Below are 25429 nucleotides of genomic sequence, written 5' to 3'. Positions count from 1 at the left end.
AGACACAGGAACAGAGACACAGGAACACAGACACGCGAACACAGACATGGGAACACAGATACCAGCACACAGACACGGGAACCCAGACACAGGAACACAGGCGCGGGAACACAGACACGGGCACACAGACACAGGAACAGAGACACAGGAACACAGACACGGGAACACAGACAGGGGAGCACAGATACCGGCACACAGACACTGGAACACAGACACGGGAACACAGATACCGGCGCACAGACACGGGAACACAGACACGGGAACACAGAAATGGGAACACAGATACCGGCACACAGACACAGGAACACAGACACGGGAACACAGACATGGGCACACAGACGCAGGAACACAGACACGGGCACACAGACACAGGAACACAGACACGGGAACACAGACATGGGCACACTGACACAGGAACACAGACACGAGAACACAGACATGGGAACACAGATACCAGCACACAGACACGGGATCACAGACAACAGCACACAGACACGGGCGCACAGACATGGGAGCAGAGACATGGGCACACAGACACGGGCACACAGACACGGGAGCACAGATACCGGCACACAGACACGGGAACATAGACACGGGAACACAGGCATGGTCACACAGACACAGGAACACAGACACGGGAACACAGACATGGGAACACAGATACCAGCACACAGACATGGGAACACAGACACAGGAACACAGACGCGGGAACACAGACACGGGAACACAGATACAGGAACGCAGACAGGGAAACACAGACACGGGAACACAGACATGGGCACACAGACACAGGAACACAGACACGAGAACACAGACAACAGCACACAGACATGGGCGCACAGAAATGGGAGCAGAGACATGGGCACACAGACACAGGAACACAGACACGGGAACACAGGCACGGGCACATAGACAGAGGAACACAGACATGGGAACACGGACAAGGGAACACAGGCATGGGAGCAGAGACATGGGAACACACACACGGGCACACAGACACGGGAACACAGATACCGGCACACAGACACGGGAACACAGACACGGGAACACAGACATGGGCACACAGACACAGGAACACAGACACGGGCACACAGACACAGGAACAGAGACATGGGAACACAGACATGGGCACACAGACACAGGAACACAGACACGGGAACACAGACATGGGAACACAGATACCAGCACACAGACACGGGAACACAGACAACAGCACACAGACACGGGTGCACAGACATGTGAGCAGAGACATGGGAACACAGACACGGACACACAGACAGGGGAGCACAGATACCGGCACACAGACACTGGAACACAGACACGGGAACACAGACATGGGCACACAGACCAGGAACACAGACACGGGCACACAGACACAGGAACACAGACACGGGAACACATTCATGGGCACACTGACACAGGAACACAGACACGAGAACACAGACATGGGAACACAGATACCAGCACACAGACACGGGAACACAGACACAGGAACACAGACACAGGAACACAGACATGGGAACACAGACAGGGGAAGACAGACACAGGAACACAGACATGGGCACACAGACACAGGAACACAGACACGGGAACACAGACATGGGAACACAGATACCAGCACACAGGCACGGGAACACAGACACAGGAACACAGACGCTGGAACACAGACATGGGAACACAGATACAGGAACTCAGACACGGGAACACAGACACGGGAACACAGACATGGGCACACAGACACAGGAACACAGACACAGGAACACAGACACGGGAACACAGGCACGGGAACACAGGCACGGGCACACAGACACAGGAACACAGACACAGGAACACAGACATGGGCACACAGACTCAAGAACACAGACATGGGCACACAGACACGGGCACACAGACATGGGAACACAGACACAGGAACACAGACACAGGAACACAGACACGGGCACACAGACACAGGAACAGAGACACAGGAACACAGACACGGGAACACAGACAGGGGAGCACAGATACCGGCACACAGATACAGGAACACAGACACGGGAACACAGACACGGGCACACAGACACAGGAACAGAGACACAGGAACACAGACACGCGAACACAGACATGGGAACACAGATACCAGCACACAGACACGGGAACCCAGACACAGGAACACAGGCGCGGGAACACAGACACGGGCACACAGACACAGGAACAGAGACACAGGAACACAGACACGGGAACACAGACAGGGGAGCACAGATACCGGCACACAGACACTGGAACACAGACACGGGAACACAGATACCGGCGCACAGACACGGGAACACAGACACGGGAACACAGAAATGGGAACACAGATACCGGCACACAGACACAGGAACACAGACACGGGAACACAGACACGGGCACACAGACGCAGGAACACAGACACGGGCACACAGACACAGGAACACAGACACGGGAACACAGACATGGGCACACTGACACAGGAACACAGACACGAGAACACAGACATGGGAACACAGATACCAGCACACAGACACGGGATCACAGACAACAGCACACAGACACGGGCGCACAGACATGGGAGCAGAGACATGGGCACACAGACACGGGCACACAGACACGGGAGCACAGATACCGGCACACAGACACGGGAACATAGACACGGGAACACAGGCATGGGCACACAGACACAGGAACACAGACACGGGAACACAGACATGGGAACACAGATACCAGCACACAGACATGGGAACACAGACACAGGAACACAGACGCGGGAACACAGACACGGGAACACAGATACAGGAACGCAGACAGGGAAACACAGACACGGGAACACAGACATGGGCACACAGACACAGGAACACAGACACGAGAACACAGACAACAGCACACAGACATGGGCGCACAGAAATGGGAGCAGAGACATGGGCACACAGACACAGGAACACAGACACGGGAACACAGGCACGGGCACATAGACAGAGGAACACAGACATGGGAACACGGACAAGGGAACACAGGCATGGGAGCAGAGACATGGGAACACACACACGGGCACACAGACACGGGAACACAGATACCGGCACACAGACACGGGAACACAGACACGGGAACACAGACATGGGCACACAGACACAGGAACACAGACACGGGCACACAGACACAGGAACAGAGACATGGGAACACAGACATGGGCACATAGACACAGGAACACAGACACGGGAACACAGACATGGGAACACAGATACCAGCACACAGACACGGGAACACAGACAACAGCACACAGACACGGGTGCACAGACATGTGAGCAGAGACATGGGAACACAGACACGGACACACAGACAGGGGAGCACAGATACCGGCACACAGACACTGGAACACAGACACGGGAACACAGATACCGGCGCACAGACACGGGAACACAGACACGGGAACACAGAAATGGGCACACAGACACAGGAACACAGACACGGGCACACAGACACAGGAACAGAGACACAGGAACACAGACACGGGAACACAGACACGGGAACACAGACACAGGAACACAGACACGGGAACACAAACAGCAGCACACAGACACGGGCGCAGAGATATGGGAGCAGAGACATGGGAGCAGAGACACGGGAGCACAGATAACGGCACACAGACATGGGAACACAGACACGGGAACACAGATACCGGCACTCAGACACGGGCACGCAGACACGGGAACACAGGCACGGGAACACAGACATGGGAGCAGAGACATGGGAGCAGAGACACGGGAGCACAGATAACGGCACACAGACACGGGAACACAGACATGGGAACACAGATACGGGCACACAGACAGGGGAGCACAGATACCGGCACACAGACACTGGAACACAGACACGGGAACACAGATACCGGCGCACAGACACGGGAACACAGACACGGGAACACAGAAATGGGCACACAGACACAGGAACACAGACACGGGCACACAGACACAGGAACAGAGACACAGGAACACAGACGCAGGAACACAGACACGGGCACACAGACACGGGAACATAGACACGGGAACACTGGCATGGGCACACAGACACAGGAACACAGACACGGGAACACAGACATGGGAACACAGATACCAGCACACAGACATGGGAACACAGACACAGGAACACAGACGCGGGAACACAGACACGGGAACACAGATACAGGAACGCAGACACGGGAACACAGACACGGGAACACAGACATGGGCACACAGACACAGGAACACAGACACGAGAACACAGACAACAGCACACAGACATGGGCGCACAGACATGGGAGCAGAGACATGGGCACACAGACACAGGAACACAGACACGGGAACACAGGCACGGGCACACAGACAGAGGAACACAGACATGGGAACACAGACAAGGGAACACAGGCATGGGAGCAGAGACATGGGAACACACACACGGGCACACAGACACGGGAACACAGATACCGGCACACAGACACGGGAACACAGACACAGGAACACAGATACCAGCACACAGACATGGGAACACAGACACAGGAACACAGACGCGGGAACACAGACACGGGAACACGGATACAGGAACGCAGACACGGGAACACAGACACGGGAACACAGACATGGGCACACAGACGCAGGGACACAGACCACAGGAACACAGACACGGGAACACAGACACGGGAACACAGACACAGGAACACAGACACAGGAACACAGACATGGGCACACAGACATAGGCACACAGACACTGGCATACAGACACAGTCATACAGACATGGGAGCAGAGACGCAGGCACACAGACGTGGGCACACATACACGGTCACACAGACACAGGAACACAGGCACAGGAACACAGACACGGGAACACAGACACAGGAACACAGACACAGGAACACAGACATGGGAACACAGACACGGGAAGACAGACACAGGAACACAGACATGGGCACACAGACACAGGAACACAGACACGGGAACACAGACATGGGAACACAGATACCAGCACACAGGCACGGGAACACAGACACAGGAACACAGACGCGGGAACACAGACACGGGAACACAGATACAGGAACACAGACACGGGAACACAGACACGGGAACACAGACATGGGCACACAGACACAGGAACACAGACACAGGAACACAGACACGGGAACACAGGCACGGGAACACAGACACGGGCACACAGACACAGGAACACAGACACAGGAACACAGACATGGGCACACAGACGCAAGAACACAGACATGGGCACACAGACACGGGCACACAGACATGGGAACACAGACACAGGAACACAGACACGGGAACACAGACATGGGAACACAGATACCAGCACACAGACATGGGAACACAGACACAGGAACACAGACGCGGGAACACAGACACGGGAACACAGATACAGGAACGCAGACAGGGAAACACAGACACGGGAACACAGACATGGGCACACAGACACAGGAACACAGACACGAGAACACAGACAACAGCACACAGACATGGGCGCACAGACATGTGAGCAGAGACATGGGCACACAGATACAGGAACACAGACACGGGAACACAGGCACGGGCACATAGACAGAGGAACACAGACATGGGAGCACGGACAAGGGAACACAGGCATGGGCACACAGACACAGGAACACAGACACAGGAACACAGACAAGCGAACACAGACGCGGGAACACAGACACGGGAACACAGATACAGGAACGCAGACAGGGAAACACAGACACGGGAACACAGACACGGGAACACAGATACAGGAACACAGACACGGGAACACAGACACGGGAACACAGACATGGGCACACAGACACGGGAACACAGACACAGGAACACAGACATGGGAACACAGACACAGGAACACAGACACAGGAACACAGACACGGGCACACAGACACAGGAACACAGGCACAGGAACACAGACACGGGAACACAGACACAGGAACACAGACACAGGAACACAGACATGGGAACACAGACACGGGAACACAGATACAGGAACACAGACACGGGAACACAGACACGGGAACACAGACATGGGCACACAGACACGGGAACACAGACACAGGAACACAGACATGGGAACACAGACACAGGAACACAGACAAGCGAACACAGACATGGGCACACAGACACGGGAACACAGACACAGGAACACAGACATGGGAACACAGACACAGGAACACAGACACAGGAACACAGACACGGGCACACAGACACAGGAACACAGGCACAGGAACACAGACACGGGAACACAGACACAGGAACACAGACACAGGAACACAGACATGGGAACACAGACACGGGAAGACAGACACAGGAACACAGACATGGGCACACAGACACAGGAACACAGACACGGGAACACAGACATGGGAACACAGATACCAGCACATAGACACGGGAACACAGACACAGGAACACAGACGCGGGAACACAGACACGGGACCACAGATACAGGAACACAGACACGGGAACACAGACACGGGAACACAGACATGGGCACACAGACACAGGAACACAGACACGGGAACCCAGGCGCGGGAACACAGACACGGGCACACAGACACAGGAACACAGACATGGGAACACAGACACGGGAACACAGACACAGGAACACAGACATGGGCACACAGACACAGGAACACAGACACGGGCATACAGACACAGGAACACAGACACGGGAACACAGACACGGGAACACAGACACAGGAACACAGACACAGGAACACAGACATGGGCACACAGACATAGGCACACAGACACTGGCATACAGACACAGTCATACAGACATGGGAGCAGAGACGCAGGCACACAGACGTGGGCACACATACACGGTCACACAGACACAGGAACACAGGCACAGGAACACAGACACGGGAACACAGACACAGGAACACAGACACAGGAACACAGACATGGGAACACAGACACGGGAAGACAGACACAGGAACACAGACATGGGCACACAGACACAGGAACACAGACACGGGAACACAGACATGGGAACACAGATACCAGCACACAGGCATGGGAACACAGACACAGGAACACAGACGCGGGAACACAGACACGGGAACACAGATACAGGAACACAGACACGGGAACACAGACACGGGAACACAGACATGGGCACACAGACACAGGAACACAGACACAGGAACACAGACACGGGAACACAGGCACGGGAACACAGACACGGGCACACAGACACAGGAACACAGACACAGGAACACAGACATGGGCACACAGACGCAAGAACACAGACATGGGCACACAGACACGGGCACACAGACATGGGAACACAGACACAGGAACACAGACACGGGAACACAGACATGGGAACACAGATACCAGCACACAGACATGGGAACACAGACACAGGAACACAGACGCGGGAACACAGACACGGGAACACAGATACAGGAACGCAGACAGGGAAACACAGACACGGGAACACAGACATGGGCACACAGACACAGGAACACAGACACGAGAACACAGACAACAGCACACAGACATGGGCGCACAGACATGGGAGCAGAGACATGGGCACACAGATACAGGAACACAGACACGGGAACACAGGCACGGGCACATAGACAGAGGAACACAGACATGGGAACACGGACAAGGGAACACAGGCATGGGAGCAGAGACATGGGAACACACACACGGGCACACATACACGGGAACACAGATACCGGCACACAGACACGGGAACACAGACACGGGAACACAGACATGGGCACACAGACACAGGAACACAGACACGGGCACACAGACACAGGAACAGAGACATGGGGACACAGACATGGGCACACTGACACAGGAACACAGACACGGGAACACAGACATGGGAACACAGATACCAGCACACAGACACGGGAACACAGACAACAGCACACAGACACGGGTGCACAGACATGTGAGCAGAGACATGGGAACACAGACACGGACACACAGACAGGGGAGCACAGATACCGGCACACAGACACTGGAACACAGACACGGGAACACAGATACCGGCGCACAGACACGGGAACACAGACACGGGAACACAGAAATGGGCACACAGACACAGGAACACAGACACGGGCACACAGACACAGGAACAGAGACACAGGAACACAGACACGGGAACACAGACACGGGAACACAGACACAGGAACACAGACACGGGAACACAGACAACAGCACACAGACACGGGCGCAGAGATATGGGAGCAGAGACATGGGAGCAGAGACACGGGAGCACAGATAACGGCACACAGACATGGGAACACAGACACGGGAACACAGATACCGGCACTCAGACACGGGCACGCAGACACGGGAACACAGGCACGGGAACACAGACACGGGAGCAGAGACATGGGAGCAGAGACACGGGAGCACAGATAACGGCACACAGACACGGGAACACAGACATGGGAACACAGATACGGGCACACAGACAGGGGAGCACAGATACCGGCACACAGACACTGGAACACAGACACGGGAACACAGATACCGGCGCACAGACACGGGAACACAGACACGGGAACACAGAAATGGGCACACAGACACAGGAACACAGACACGGGCACACAGACACAGGAACAGAGACACAGGAACACAGACGCAGGAACACAGACACGGGCACACAGACACGGGAACATAGACACGGGAACACTGGCATGGGCACACAGACACAGGAACACAGACACGGGAACACAGACATGGGAACACAGATACCAGCACACAGACATGGGAACACAGACACAGGAACACAGACGCGGGAACACAGACACGGGAACACAGATACAGGAACGCAGACACGGGAACACAGACACGGGAACACAGACATGGGCACACAGACACAGGAACACAGACACGAGAACACAGACAACAGCACACAGACATGGGCGCACAGACATGGGAGCAGAGACATGGGCACACAGACACAGGAACACAGACACGGGAACACAGGCACGGGCACACAGACAGAGGAACACAGACATGGGAACACAGACAAGGGAACACAGGCATGGGAGCAGAGACATGGGAACACACACACGGGCACACAGACACGGGAACACAGATACCGGCACACAGACACGGGAACACAGACACAGGAACACAGATACCAGCACACAGACATGGGAACACAGGCACAGGAACACAGACGCGGGAACACAGACACGGGAACACGGATACAGGAACGCAGACACGGGAACACAGACACGGGAACACAGACATGGGCACACAGACGCAGGAACACAGACCACAGGAACACAGACACGGGAACACAGACACGGGAACACAGACACAGGAACACAGACACAGGAACACAGACATGGGCACACAGACATAGGCACACAGACACTGGCATACAGACACAGTCATACAGACATGGGAGCAGAGACGCAGGCACACAGACGTGGGCACACATACACGGTCACACAGACACAGGAACACAGGCACAGGAACACAGACACGGGAACACAGACACAGGAACACAGACACAGGAACACAGACATGGGAACACAGACACGGGAAGACAGACACAGGAACACAGACATGGGCACACAGACACAGGAACACAGACACGGGAACACAGACATGGGAACACAGATACCAGCACACAGGCACGGGAAAACAGACACAGGAACACAGACGCGGGAACACAGACACGGGAACACAGATACAGGAACACAGACACGGGAACACAGACACGGGAACACAGACATGGGCACACAGACACAGGAACACAGACACAGGAACACAGACACGGGAACACAGGCACGGGAACACAGACACGGGCACACAGACACAGGAACACAGACACAGGAACACAGACATGGGCACACAGACGCAAGAACACAGACATGGGCACACAGACACGGGCACACAGACATGGGAACACAGACACAGGAACACAGACACAGGAACACAGACACGGGCACACAGACACAGGAACACAGACACAGGAACACAGACAAGCGAACACAGACGCGGGAACACAGACACGGGAACACAGATACAGGAACGCAGACAGGGAAACACAGACACGGGAACACAGACACGGGAACACAGATACAGGAACACAGACACGGGAACACAGACACGGGAACACAGACATGGGCACACAGACACGGGAACACAGACACAGGAACACAGACATGGGAACACAGACACAGGAACACAGACACAGGAACACAGACACGGGCACACAGACACAGGAACACAGGCACAGGAACACAGACACGGGAACACAGACACAGGAACACAGACACAGGAACACAGACATGGGCACACAGACACAGGAACACAGACACGGGAACACAGACATGGGAACACAGATACCAGCACATAGACACGGGAACACAGACACAGGAACACAGACGCGGGAACACAGACATGGGACCACAGATACAGGAACACAGACACGGGAACACAGACACGGGAACACAGACATGGGCACACAGACACAGGAACACAGACACGGGAACCCAGGCGCGGGAACACAGACACGGGCACACAGACACAGGAACACAGACATGGGAACACAGACACGGGAACACAGACACAGGAACACAGACATGGGCACACAGACACAGGAACACAGACACGGGCATACAGACACAGGAACACAGACACGGGAACACAGACATGGAACACAGACACAGGAACACAGACACGGGAACACAGACAGGGGAACACAAATACCAGCACACAGACACGGGAACACAGATACAGGAACACAGACACGGGAACACAGACACGGGAACACAGACATGGGCACACAGACACAGGAACACAGACACAGGAACACAGACACGGGAACACAGACACGGGCACACCGACACAGGAACACAGACACAGGAACACAGACATGGGCACACAGACAGGGAACACAGACCCGGGCACACAGATACCGGCACACAGACACGGGAACACAGACACGGGAACACAGACATGGGCACACAGATACCGGCACACAGACATGGGCACACAGACACCAGCACATAGACATGGGCACACAGACACTGGCACACTGACATGGACACACAGACACTGACACACAGACATGGTAATTCAGACACTGGCACACAGACATGGTAACACAGACACTGGCACACTGACACCGGCATGATAACACTGGCACACAGACATGGGCATGCAGACACTGACACACAGACATGGAGACACAGACACTGGTACACAGACATGGAGACACAGACACTGGCACACAGACACCGGCACGCAAACACTGGCACACAGACATGGGCATGCAGACACTGACACACAGACATGGGAACACAGACACTGGCACACAGACATGGAGACACAGACACTGGCACACAGACATGGGCACACAGACACTGGGACAGAGACACTGGCACACAGACAGGAACACAGGAATGGGAACACAGACACAGCCACACAGACTGGCACACAGACATGGGCATACAGACATGGGAAGACAGACACGCCCACACACTGGCACACAGACATAGGCACACAGACACTGGCATACAGACACAGTCATACAGACATGGGAGCAGAGACGCAGGCACACAGACGTGGGCACACATACACGGTCACACAGATGCGGGCACACTGGGGGTGTGTGCTGTCACTGCTCTTGGAGGGTATCCACAGATACTGGTGCCAGGAAGCCAAGGGTTTTGGAGGAACAAGCAGTAGGTCAGAGATGTCGGATTTCACACTCGGATTCCATTTTGGGAATTAGAATCATAGAGTCATCGAGATGTACAGTATGGAAACAGATCCTTCAGCCCAACCCATCCATGCTGACCAGATATCCCAAAACAATCTAGTCCCACCTGCCAACACCAGGCCCATAACCCTCCAAACTCTTCCTATTCATATACCCATTCAGATGCCTTTTAAATTTTGCAATTGTACCAGCCTCCATCACTTCCTATGGCAGCTTAATCCATACACATACCATCATCTGCATGAAAAGGTTGCCCCTTAGGTCTCTTTTATATCTTTCCCCTCTCACCCTAAACCTATTCCCTCTAGTTCTGGACTCCCAATCCCAGGGAAAAGACTTTGGCTATTTATCCTATCCATGCCCCTCATAATTTTGTAAACCTCTATAAGGTCACCCCTCAGCCTCCGACGCTCCAGGGAAAACAGTCCCAGCCTGTTCAGCCTCTCCCTATAGCTCAAACCCTGGCAACATCCTTGTAAATCTTTTCTGAACCCTTTCAAGTTTTACAACATCTTTTTGATAGGAAGGAGACCAGAATTGCATGCAATATTCCAACAGTGGCCTAACCAATGTCTTGTACAGCCGCAACATAACCTGTACTCAACTCCTGTACTCAATACTTGACCAATAAAAGAAAGCATAACAAACTTCACTGCGACTCCACTTTCAAGGAGCTATGAACCTGCCCTCCAAGGTCTCTTTATTCAGTAACACTCTCTAGGACCTTACCATTAAGTGTATAAGTCCTGCTAAGATTTGCTTTCCCAAAATGCAGCACCTCGCATTTTTCTGAATTAAACTCCATCTGCCACTTCTCAGCCCATTGGCCCATCTGGTCCAGGTCCTGTTGTAATCCAAGGTAATCTTCTTTGCTGTCCACTACACCTCCAATTTTGGTGTCATCTGCAAACTTACTAACTGTACCTCTTATGCTCACATCCAAATCATTTATGTAAATGCCAAAAAGTAGAGGGCCCAGCACGGATCCTTGTGGCACTCCACTGGTCACAGGCCTCCAGTCTGAAAAATAACCCTCCACCACCACCCTCTGTCTTCTACTTTGAGCCAGTTCTGTATCCAAATGGCGAGTTCTTCCTTTATTCCGTGAGATCTAACCTTGCTAAATGGGGTGGCATGGTGGCTCAGTGGTTAGCACTGCTGTCTCACAGCACCAGGGTCCCACGTTCGATTCCAGCCTTGGGTGACTGTCTGTGTGGAGTTTGCACGTTCTCCCCGTGTCTGTGTGGGTTTCCTCCGGGTGCTCCAGTTTCCTCCCACAGTCCAAAGATGTGCAGGTCAGGTGGAGTGGCCATGCTAAATTGCCCGTAGTGCTAGGTGCATTAGTCAGAGGGAAATGGGTCTGGGTGGGTTACTCTTCGGAGAGTCGGTGTGGACTTGTTGGACCGAAGGGCCTGTTTCCACACTGTAGGGAATCCAATCTAATCAGTCTCCAATGGGGAACCTTGCCAAGCGCCTTACTGAAGTACATATAGGTCACATCTACCACTCTGCCCTCATCAATGCTCTTTGTTAATTCTTCAAAAAACTCAATCAAGTTTGTGAGACATGATTTCCCATGCATAAAGCCATGTTGACTATCCCTAATCAGTCCTTGCTTTTCCAAATACATGTACATCCTGTCCCTCAAGATTCCTGGCTCACAGTTTCTATTTTCCTTTCCTTTATTTTCTTATTTTATCTTTTCACCTCACAGCAGTCGTGTTTATTTTCCTCCAGCACCCATCTTGTGTGTGCAGGTGTCAGACACAATGACTGAACAACGAGGACATAAAACGTTCTTCCTGTTCCTCCAGCAGGAAGAAAGGAACCACCTGAGCGGCCAGTGACAAGCAGAGCCCCTCTCATCAAAGGCCAGTGCTGCAGGATCAAACCGTGAAGGGGGACGGCAGGGAGGGACATAGTTAAAAATCACACAACACCAGGTTATAGTCCAACAGGTTTAATTGGAAGCACACTAGCTTTCGGAGCGACGCTCCTTGATTAGGTGATAGTAGGGAGGGACAGAGTTTCTATTCAGCAGGTGCGAGGGCAGGAACTTAGATATGAATGATGTGAGAGACAATGCTAATGAGGTTGATGACAAGCAGTAATCCCCATTTCGAGGCACCTTGCTGTTCCTTAGTGAGAACCACATGCCTGGAACTCCAGGAGAAAAACACAACAAATTCCTCCCAACATTGAGAGGAGTCTCAGTGGCCTTTTCCCATCATTGTCCCAGATTTCTCTCCATTATCTAAGGCCTTCAGGGCCTTACAAGGTCTGCCCCATGTGTCTGTTGTCCATAACTGACATCACTTCCATTTATTGCTTAGTTTAGATCTTCAAGCTACTGTTTCTGAATGTTCTCAAATTGAAGAAACACATGTTTTCTATATTCACTCCTGGGATATGGGGGTCGCTGGCTGGGTCCAGCATTTATTACCCTGTCCCTAGTTGCTCCTTGAGAAGGTGGTGGGGGAGCTCCCTTCTTGAAATCACTATAGTCCACGTGTTGTTGGTTGATGCACAATACCCATAGGGAGGGAGTTCCAGGATTTTCACTCAGTGTCAGTGAAGGGATGATGGTATATTTCTGTCAGGATGGTGTGTGGTTTAGAGGGGAACTTGCAGGGGGTGGCGTTCCCATGTATCTGCTGCCCTGGTCCTTCTAGATGGAAGTGGCGATGGTTTGGAAGGTGCTGCCTGAGGATGTTTGCTGAATTCCTGCAGTACATCTGGTAGATAGTACACAGTGCTGCCCGTGTGTGTCTGTGGTAGAGGGAGTGGATGCTTGGGGATGTGATCCACAGGCTACTTTGTCCTTTATGTGTTTGGGTACAAGCTTCAATATCTTCCACTAACGGTTGGCCCCTCCCCCTCTTCTTCAGAATCACATAAGTGAAGGTTTAAAGTCTTCTTTGTAAAATGGTTCCCTGAACTGCTCATTGATGACTTTCCGTTACACATTACAGAGTATCGTGGCTGGTCAAGAGAACTTATCCAAGGAAAATGGACACCTCTGGTGATCTACGTTCTCCTGGGTGTCTCCATCCTGCTGTCTGTGGTGATCCTAGGCACTGTGTTTAAACTATGTAAGTTTTGTCATCCTTTATGGGACTTGTTTTGTCAACAAAGCATAACCGTTAACAAGGATAAATTGAGATATTCCTGCCTCAGTCTTTCTTATTGCTGGTGTTATTAATTCAGGAATGGAGTGAGGAATAACACATCAGTCATCAGACATTTTATGGTAGTTAGCATTTCCACATTGTGAGTATAGAAACGCTAATCTGAAAGGAAATTAGACTGAACTTTGGAAGGGGATGATAGTCATTTCTGGCAGTAATGAGATGGAATAGCACTGTTCAGTTTCTCCTGTTCTCTTTCGCAGTATTGTTCCTTATTCCAAGCTGACTGTTCCCCACCCAGCACAGCAGGAGCTGCATTCCCCATCACGGAGCTGGTGTGGCTGAATTAAATCAGCAGCACTATCATTCCTGATGAAGAACTTATGCCCGAAACATCAATTCTCCTGCTCCTCAGATACTACCTGACCTGCTGTGCTTTCCCAGCACCATACTCTCGACTATGAAAAATCTCCAGAATCTGCAGTCCTCACTTTCTCTGAGCACGATGTTATCCTGTCGGGTTCGAACCCACTGGAAATGCTGACATGTCTTCTCCATGTGAACAGTTCCCAAAAGAAGGATAAATGTGAGAACGCTTTATTTCTTCAATGAAGTAAAATTGAGAATCAATCAATAGGGGCAGATGGGATCTCGCTATATGGTACCTGTTTAAATATGTTTGAATGCATAGTTTTTCTAGCTATGATCAAAAGCTACATGGACTCAATTGATTGATGCTCCAAGGATAATCTACTCATGAATTAACCTCCCTTTCCTGATGTTGCCCTGCAACATTAACCAATAGATCCCTCTGCTGGGATTGTCTTTTCTCCCTGTGATTCATGGGAAGTTTACACGTTCCCTGTTGTCACTTGATACTCACCTTCTCTGTGTAACCTTTCCCCCCTACCCCCACTCTGGTGAGCAACTCCATAACCTGTTGGGAAATATTTGGTGAGAGCTGTGCCCTGGGGATGGGGACTTTCCTCATCCTCCTCAGGTCCTCGGAGGAATCATTCCATAAGGTCATTGACTTGCGGATAGTCTGGAAGTCTGAACAGTGAGAGAAACTGTATGACCAGTCAGTACTCTGCGAACAGGGAAAGAATGTTTGATTGTAGCATTTCTCACTCTGTTCAGCTCGCGTGAAGATGACTGTATGAGTATTATATGACATGAGGGTCACAGATATTTAATTCTGTCACCAAGTGGTTGAGAGATGACAATTTTTTCATTAGTTTCATAATCCTCAGTGCCTTACCTTGAGCATTAATTAGCTGTGAGATGGACAGAGCCCATGACGATCTCTACAATAAATCCAGGAGGGTCAGTAACACTGGCTTTGTGTTTACTCCCTGAGTGAGCCATGCTCTGAAAAGTAACTCACAAAATTAGAAACACAGGAATGGACATCAGCAATCTCAAAATCAGGTTGCAGTTCCTGATTTGAAAGAATTCCAGAGCCAAACTGTGTGGGGTGGGGGGAGGGGGAGGGGGAGGGGGAGTCTGGTCCAAAGTGATCAGGTGAAGTTGGACGAAAGGGAGAGAATGGAAATAAGGCAATGAACTGTTCTATCGGGAACAGCTCGGGGAATTGATATTGTCAGGCAGATCCAGGAGAAAGAGATCAGGCTGGGTTACCGGATCGGACTGGATTAATTCATGCTCCATACATCCCCCCCAAACTGGCCATCATGACTGAGAGCCCCAGGTGGATACCTTGGAGCCACACTTTTAGTTTGGAGCAAGGGAGTGAAATTGAAGCTGAGGTTGTTCAGAATGAGACGGGAGCAAAACATACCTGACCTCGTCCTTACCAATCTGCCAGCTATCCAGGACAGGAGCGGTAAGAGTGACCGGTAAGGAGACAAAGTCCCACCCTCACATTGAGAATACCCTCCAGCGTGTTGTGTGGCACTATCACCGTGCTAAATGGGACAGACTTTCAACCGATTGAGCAACTCAGGACGGGGCATCCATGAGACACTGTGGGCCATCAACAGCTGCAGAACTGTACTCCAGCACAATCTGAAACCTCAAGGCCCGGCATATCCCCCTCTCAACCATTACCATCACGCCAGGGGGGGTCAATCCTGGTTCAATGGGGAGTGCAGGAGAGCATGCCAGGAGCAGCATCAGGCATACCTGGAGATGAGGTGCCAACCTGGTGAAGCTACCAAACAGCATAAGCAGCAAGTGAGAGACAGAACCAAGCGATCCCATGACGAACGGATCAGATCGAAGCTCTGCAGTCCTGCTACATCCAGCCGTGAACAGTGGTGGATGATTAAACTACTCACTAGAGGAGGAACCTCCACACATATCCCCATCCTCAGTGATGGAAGAGCCCAGCACATCAGTGTGAAAGATAAGGCTGTGGATGATCCAGTGGTCCCCAACATCACAGATACCAGGCTTCAACAATTCGATTCACTCCACATGATATCAAGGGACAGTTGGAGACACTAGATACTGCAAAGGCTACGGGCCCTGACAACATTCCGGCAATAGGACTGACGACTTGTGCTCCAGAACTCGCCACTCCCCGAGCCAAGCTATTCCAGTACATTTACAACCCTGGCATCTACCCGACAATGTGGAAAATTGTCCAGATATGTCCTGTACATGAAAAGCAGGACAAATCCCACCCGGCCGATAACCGCCCCATCAGTTTACTCTCGATCATCAGTAATATGATGGAAGGGGTCATCAACAGCGCTCTCAAGCAGGACCTGCTCAGCAATAACCTGCTCAGTTTGGGTTACCCCAGGGACACTCAGCTCTTGACCTCAATACAGCCTGGGTTCAAACATGGACAAACGAGCTGAATTCCAGAGGGGTTGGGGTGGGGCTGGTGGGGGGATGTGGGTAGAGTGACAGCCCTTGACATCAAGCCTGCATTGAACTGGATGTGCCATCAAGAAGCCCTGGCAAACATGTGTATCAAGGGGCAAACTCCATTGGTTAGAATCATACCTGACACATAGGAAGCTGGTCATGGTTGTTGGAGGTCAGTCGTCTCAGTTCCAGGACATCTCTGCAGGAGTCCCTCAGGTAGTGTCCAAGGCCCAACCATCTTCAGCTGCTTCATCAATGACCTTCCTCCCATCAGAAGGTCCGAAATTGGGATGTTTGCCGATGATTGCACAATGTTCAGCTCCATTCACAACTCCTCAGATACTGAAGCAGTCTGTGTCCAAACGCAACAAGATCTGGGCAATATCCAGGCATGGGCTAACAAGTGGCAAGTAACATTCGTGTCACACAAATGCCAGACTATGACCATTACCAATAAGTAACAATCTAACCATCGCCTCTTCACCACATAAACTCAATGGCTACACGATCAGGTCAGGTGCTAGGAATAACGCACCTCCTGATTTCCCAAAGCCTGTCCACCATCTACAAGGCACAAGGCAGGAGTGGGATGGAATACGCCCCATTTACCTGGATGGGTGCTGCCCCAATAACACTCAAGAAGCTCAACACCATCCAGGATAAAGCAGCTGATTTGATTGGCACCACATCCACAAACATCCACTTCCTCCACCACTAACGCTCAGTAGCAGCAGCGTGTGCCATCTACAAGATGCACTGCAGAAATTCACCAAAGATCCTCAGACAGCACCTTCCAAACCCATGCCCACTTGCACAATGAAGGACAAGGGCAGCAGATACATAGGGACACCACCATCTTCAAATTCCCCTCGAAGGCACTCACCATCCTAACTTAGAAATATATCGCCGTTCCTTCACAGTCGCTGGGTCAGAATCCTGGAATTCCCTCCCTAAGGGCATTGTGGGTCAACCCACAGCAGATGGACTGCTGTGGTTCAAGAAGGCAGCTCACCCCACCTTCTCAAGGGGCAACTAGGGACAGGGCAATAAATGCTGGACCCAGCTAGCAACCCCCACATCCCACAAAATGAATCAATAAATAAACCACGTTCAGCCTGGGTCACCCTGTGGTGGATAGGGATTATTTGGACCACTGTATCAGGAAGAAGCAGGGAGCTCTGACAGTGTTCTGCTGGGAATAAAGGTGTAGACGGATTGGATAGCCATGGTGTAGTGGAGTGGTTCAGCCCACGGGACTGGAGATTACAAACGGTTGAGGTGATGAAAGGTGTCAGAAGGATGGAAGTCCAATGTGAATGCACAAGGGGTGAGAAATGGGGGAGAGATATGAAGAAAGAAGTTCAGTGGGATAGGGTCAAGATGAACAGTCGGTTGGCCAGGACAGTTCTAATTTATGGATCTTGGGAAGGAGGATAAAACGGTCTGAGGGACTATGATACTAAAGTCACTGAAGGGAAGATCTGTGCAGGATCTGAGGTCACTGTTGCTTTTGGACACGACAGCTTGATGTTTAGTCGTGAGGTCATGGTCCAGGGTGGGGTCAGAGGAATTGCCGTTTGGCCTTTGCTGGGCAGAGGCCATTATGTCAAGCAAAAACAGCAACATGGTGGCAATGTTTGGGGTGGACTTCGGAGAAGAGGGTTCAGCAGGATCAGAGGGAGACACACAATTGGGTGAGGGAGATGAACAGAGAGATTGAGGTGGCCATGTAGAGGGTGCGTGGTGCCCATGTCAAGGGAGACTGTTGGAGATGGGTGGAGGGGTTGCTTTTATTAGCAGGGGAGACTCTTGGTTAAAAAAGTGGGCATGGAGATGGAGACAATGGAAGAAATCTTAGCATTGTTGAGATTGATATGTAAGTTGAGTAAGCTGAGGTCTTTACGAAGACAGAGAATTGAGGACCAGAGTGCATCAGGTCAGAAACGATTGTGAAAACCCAGCCAAGGAGTGGAATTAAAGGAAGACAGGTAGTTCAAGAGAATGATGGGGGAGGAAGGATCTAGATGTGTGTTGATATCCATTCGTTGATGAAGCTTGTGATCCTTGACCCCTGAAGGCACAGAGTAAACTGAAAGGTGATGTGAAACTCTGGAAGCTGGACAGTTTTGAGAGAGGCTGAGTCAGTCCCTGTTGAAGGGAGAAATCAAGGCAGCTTGCATGTGGGTCTCGTGGCATGGGAAGGGTACAAATGATGGAAGACCATAGCACTTGGAAAACATTGTCACCATCAGGCCAAGTTAATCTGGATTTGGGAAAGGGAAATCGTGCTTGACAAATCTACTGGAAGGTTTTGAGAATGTAATTAATGGAGTTGATAAGACGGAGCCAGTTAATGTGGTTTCCTTGAACATACAGAAAGTTTCAACTCGGTCCCATGTGAGAAATGAGCATGTCAAATTAAAACACATGGGACCGGAAATGGTGCACAGACATCGATAGAGAAGTGCATTGTCAGAAAAGAAACGAATAAAGTTTTTTTCCAAGTTACAGGCAGTGATGAGTGAGCCACCAAGGGATCAGTGCTGGGAAACCTTTTATTCACCATGTTTATCACTGATTTAGATGAGCGATCTGAATGAGGCCTTTGGTAAGACTGCTCTGGAAGGTTAGATCGCATGGAATCCATGGGGAGCTGGCAAACTGGATACATAATTGGCTTGATGGTCAGAAGCAGAGGGTAATAGTGGAAGGATGCTTGTTGGACTGGAGACCTGTGACTAGTGGAGTGCCTCAGGGTTGGTGCTGGGCCCATTGCTGTTTTTTATTGATATCAATAATTTGGACAAGAATGTACAAGGCAGGATTAGTAAGTTTGCAGATGACACTAAAATAGACAGTATTGTGGACAGTGAGGAAGGTTATCAGAAATTGCAGCAGGACATTGATCAGCTGGGAAAGTAGACTGACACACATCTATCCTGGGACAGGCTAAGCAAAGACATGCCAGAGAATTCCTAGAGGCCTGGCACTCCAACCACAACGCCATAAACAAACACATAGATCTAGATGCCATCTATCAACCCCTCAGAAAACGAACAGGAAATGACATCACCACAAACCCCAGGAACCCCATCCAGGAGAAAGATATAAATGGAAAGCAGGAGACAACAGCTTCGCTTCACTTGGAGGTCACCACTGATGATGTTACCTAGCCAGGTAATGAAACGTCTGGATATCAAACCTACAGCTCAGCGAGCAAACCTACACCCTAAACCTCAACCTGAGCTACAAACCTTCACAAACCTTGCAAAGTAGACTGAGGAATGGCAAATAGAGTTTAATCTAGACAAGTGCGAGGTGTTGCATTTTGGAAAGTCAAATCAAGGTAGGAGTTTCATGGTGAATAGTGGGGCCTTAAGGAGTGTAGTGGAACAGAGGGAGCTTGGAGCTCAGGTGCTTTGTTCTCTGAAAGTGGAGTCACAGGTAGACAGGGCAGTGAAGAAGGTTTTTGGCACTGGTCTTCATCAGTCAGGGCAGTGAGTATGGTAGTTGGGAAGTTTTGCTGCAGTTGTATAAGACGCTGGTGAAGCTGCATTTGGAGTATTGTGTTCAGTTTTGGTCAGTTTAGGAAGGATGCTATTAAACTGGAAAGAGTGTGGAAGAAATTTACAAGGACGTCACCAGGACTCAAGGGTCGGAGTCATTGGGAGAGGTTGGACAAGCTGGGACTTTTTTCCTTAGAGCATAGGAGACTGAGGGGGAAATCTTGTAGAAGTGAATAAGATCATGCGAGGCATGGATAGAGTGAATGTACTCAGTCTTTTTCCCAGGATTGGGGAATCAAGGGCTGGAGGGCATCAGTTTAAGGTTAGAGGGGACAGAATAAAAGCGAACCTGAGGGGCAGCATTTCTACACAGAGGGCGGTACGCATATAGAATGAGCTGGCAGTGGAAGTGGTTGATGCTGGTACATTAATAACACTTAAATGGCATTTGGACAAATATAAAGGAACCCTGATTATTTGAACAAGATGGGCAAGCACAATTTTGTTCTGATAATTGATTATTCAGTTAGTGGATTCAATGCCTTTCCTCTGGGTCTCTGAGTCTTCCTTCTTTCTCACTCGGCCTGCCTTGTTCCCCTCTCTCTGTGTCAGGCTTTGTTTCTGAGCAGACACACCCTTGTGTGTCAGGGTCCTGCAGCATTGCTGAAGCCCCCCACCAACATCCCCCAATTCAGTTCAATGGGATTGACACAGTGAGCACTTGCTAAGTCCGCTCCCTGTTCAGGAGACTAGGCAGCAGCACACCATGTGTGAGATCCCACTCCCCGACCACCCTCCCGCCCCCTACCCTGTCCACCTCCATCCGTCTGCACCCCCTTCCACTCCCAGCCCCCTACCCCATCCACCCCACCCATTCGCTCCCCCCATTTGCTCCCCCCATCTACCCCCGCCCCGTCCCCCATCCACCCTGAGCCTTCTGTTGCTTGGGATGTTAGTTCTTCTCTTTGATCTGACATGGACCTTCCTGTCTGTGGCTGCTCATGTTCCAGTCAACAGACATGTAGAAGGCTGGGAGAACACAGCAAGCCCGGGAATATCAGGAGATTGACATGGCAACATTTCAGGTGGAACCCTTCTTCAGGATTACACTGTTCCCCTGTATTTCTCCATTTTCTTTTTGAAATATCTGATCTGAACTCCACTTCTACCCACTTACCTGGTTCTGATGATATCTCTTGAAATGGTTTGCACAAAGGAATTCTGAACCTATTCCTTCGGTGAACTGGTGATGATTTTCAGCTGAAGACCTCTAGTTAAAAGGTAGCTCACCAACCAGTAGATATAATTTTATTGATGTCACCCATTAAGATCTCTCCTAAATCTCTCCAGTGGCATGGTGGCTGAGTGGTTAGCACTGCTGCCTTTCAATGTCAGGTGCTCAGGTTTGATTCTAGCCTTGGGTGACTGTCTGTGTGGAGTTTGCACATTTTCCCCGTGTCTGCGTGGGGTTTTCTCTGGGAGCTCTAGTTTCATCCCACAGTCCAAAGATGTGCAGGTTATGGTGAACTGGCCATGCTAAATTGCCCATAGTGTTCAGGGATGTGTAGGTTAGATACATTAGTCAGGGGTAAATGTAGAGTAATAGGGTAGGGGGATGGGTCTGGGTGGGTTACTCTTTGGAGGGCCGGTGTGGATTTGTTGGGATTTGATGATCTATGATTCTGTGATAATCTAATGAAAAGCCAAGACTGATCTTGTTCTCCAAACTGTGCCACTTGATCTAAAATGTTGCTCCTGAAAATGTTAGAGAGAGTTTTTCTTAGATTAGATTACTTACAGTGTGGAAACAGGCCCTTCGGCCCAACAAGTCCACACCAACCCAGACCCATTTCCCTATATTTACCCCCTTCACCTAACATGACAGGTAATTTAGCATGGCCAATTCACCTAACCTGCGCAGCTTTGGACTGTGGGAGGGAACCAGAGCACCTGGAGGAAACCCACGCAGACAGTTGCCCAAGGCAGGAATTGAACCGGGGGTCTCTGGCGCCGTGAGGCAGCAGTGCTAACCACTGTGCCACCCACTGATCCAGGTGTTCATGATTTCGAGGAGCCTGGACATAGTCAATAGGAAGGGATTGTTCGTCTGAGTGACAATGTTGGGTTAGACGATTAGTAAAGGAACAGTGCCATGGGTCACCAGGTTTCTACAATGACTGGTTCAGATCTGGAGAGTTTGACCAAGTTGGTTAGAGACAAAAACACTGCAAATGTTGGAATCCAAAATAGGCAGGCAGGAAGCTGGAAGAACACAGCAAGGCCGATTCAATCATGGTTTTCGAAAGAGAATTATATCAGCAGCTAAAGAGAAAAAAGAAATGATAGAGCAAGGCAGGAAAGTGAGAAACAGGCTGTACTCCTCTTGGAGAGAGCCTGCATGAATTACTTTCTATGCTTCAACAATTCTCTGAGATTTTCTCATTGATATTCTTGCAGCTCGAGGAACTTCTGAGCAGTCCAAAAGCTTCATGGCTGAACTTAGGAATGAAATTTCACAGCTGAAGGAGAGTAAGTGTAATTTCCAGTGAAGTCCCTGAATGATTCATAATACTGTATCATTACTTACTGTGATTCCTGAGTACAATCATATCTGGGGTGGTCACATCAACAAATGATTCTAAACATTGATAAGGAGCTATTGCTTCTAATCTCTAATAAAAACCTTTTACAGATTTGCAAATGAATGCAGTTACTGTACTTTAGGTTACAAGTTACTAGAGGAGTTTTAAAGGTTTGTGTCATTAACCCCTATAACAGCATCATCGTGTTTCATGCTGATGGCACTGTTCAGTGTTGACTCTTTCAGACTCATGTCCAATACTTCTCCCATGCTTTACTTTTCATTATTACGATTATACATTGTGCATATAAATATTTTTTACAAATATTATTTACCACGATTAAACATCATCCACTTCACAAATTCAGGCGATCCAGTGGTTTCACTGTTCTCCTGGATTTTGAATTACCTCAAAACGTCTGGACTCTTCCATTACACTAACGGGTGGATGGGAGCCTGCATTTTGATTACAAATGCACAGTAAATGCTTCAGTGCAGCTCAATTGGCTGGATGGCTGGTTTGTGATACAGAGTAACACCAACAGCATGGGTTCGGTTCCTGTACCAACTGAGGGTATGATGGATATCTCACCTCTTCAACGTCACCTGTTGCCTGAGGTATTGTGACCATCAGTTTAATCTCCCATCGGTTACCTCCTCTAACAAGTGAGTAGCATGATGAGGCCTTCACTTTTACACAATAGCAGAAATACCGTACTGAACAATTCAAAGCTTTTTTAAGTGGGGGAAAGAAACACATTTTTAAAACATGACACACAACAAGGCAAAGAAGAATATCATTGGCAGGAAGATGTAGTTCAAAGATGGGTGAAATAAAATACTTAATTGGACATCTTAAAGAAAATAATTCTGAAGATGCAGAATTACTTCCAAATTGGGGGGATGCAATGGCCTCGTGGCATTATCATGGGACTGTTAATCCAGAGACCCAGGTCATGTTCTGGGGACCTGGGGTTGAATCTTACCATGGCAGATGGTAGAATTTGAAATCAATAAAAATCTAGAATTAAGCATCTAATAATGACAATGAATCTATTGGTGATTGTTGGGAAACACTCAGGTTCACTAATGTTCTTTAGGGAAGGAAAATGCAATTCTTACTTGGTTTGACCTACTCCAAACCCACAGCATTGTGGTTGGCTCTTCTGGGTAATTAAGGGTGGATACTAAATGCAGGCGTGGAATGATTAAAACAAAGATTCAAAATCAAATATTGAAGAGCTAGTTCACTTTCACATTCAACTGGGGCTGTAAGGTGATGATTTTGTAGCTTACCATGATATAACCAAAAGAATTAATTAACTTCTGCCAACCTTTTGAAATTAATTAAATCTTCAAACAAAGAAAATTCTTGAAAGAAGGGGAAATCCACAGACAATTTCATTAATGATCTCAACAGATTAGTGGGGGAAAGGGACAACATGACATTGCATTTAATTGTCACTTTTACAAGCTCAACAGCATACTGATTGTGTTCTTTCCAAAATGGCAGTACCTGCTTGTCTTGTGTATTATTGGAAACTCGTGGGATGATGTTGGTGAACTAACTGCACAGAGGCCGGTTTCCCATCACTAATTCACCCCTTATTTACATGTGACTAGCTAGCTCAAAGCCAGCCCTAGA

General features: G+C 50.0%; 1 protein-coding gene across 1 annotated transcript in view; it reads left to right on the top strand.

Moving 5' to 3' along the window:
* Positions 1-25429, top strand: part of LOC148136444 (hepatic lectin-like) — a 57860-nt gene that overhangs the window by 26666 nt on the left and 5765 nt on the right. The window contains exons 2-3 of the mRNA XM_087983228.1: positions 14704-14823; positions 23661-23732. Of these exons, the coding sequence (XP_087839354.1) occupies positions 14704-14823; positions 23661-23732 (192 nt within the window). The remainder of the gene's footprint in view (positions 1-14703; positions 14824-23660; positions 23733-25429) is intronic.

This window comes from Chiloscyllium plagiosum, unplaced genomic scaffold, assembly GCF_037043375.1.
Source record: "Chiloscyllium plagiosum isolate Xiang-an unplaced genomic scaffold, Cpla_swu_hap1 HiC_scaffold_45, whole genome shotgun sequence".
In the NCBI taxonomy this organism is placed as follows: Eukaryota; Metazoa; Chordata; class Chondrichthyes; order Orectolobiformes; family Hemiscylliidae; genus Chiloscyllium; species Chiloscyllium plagiosum.
Note: the sequence above shows the minus strand (reverse complement) of the source record. Positions and strands in the feature narration are given on the sequence as shown.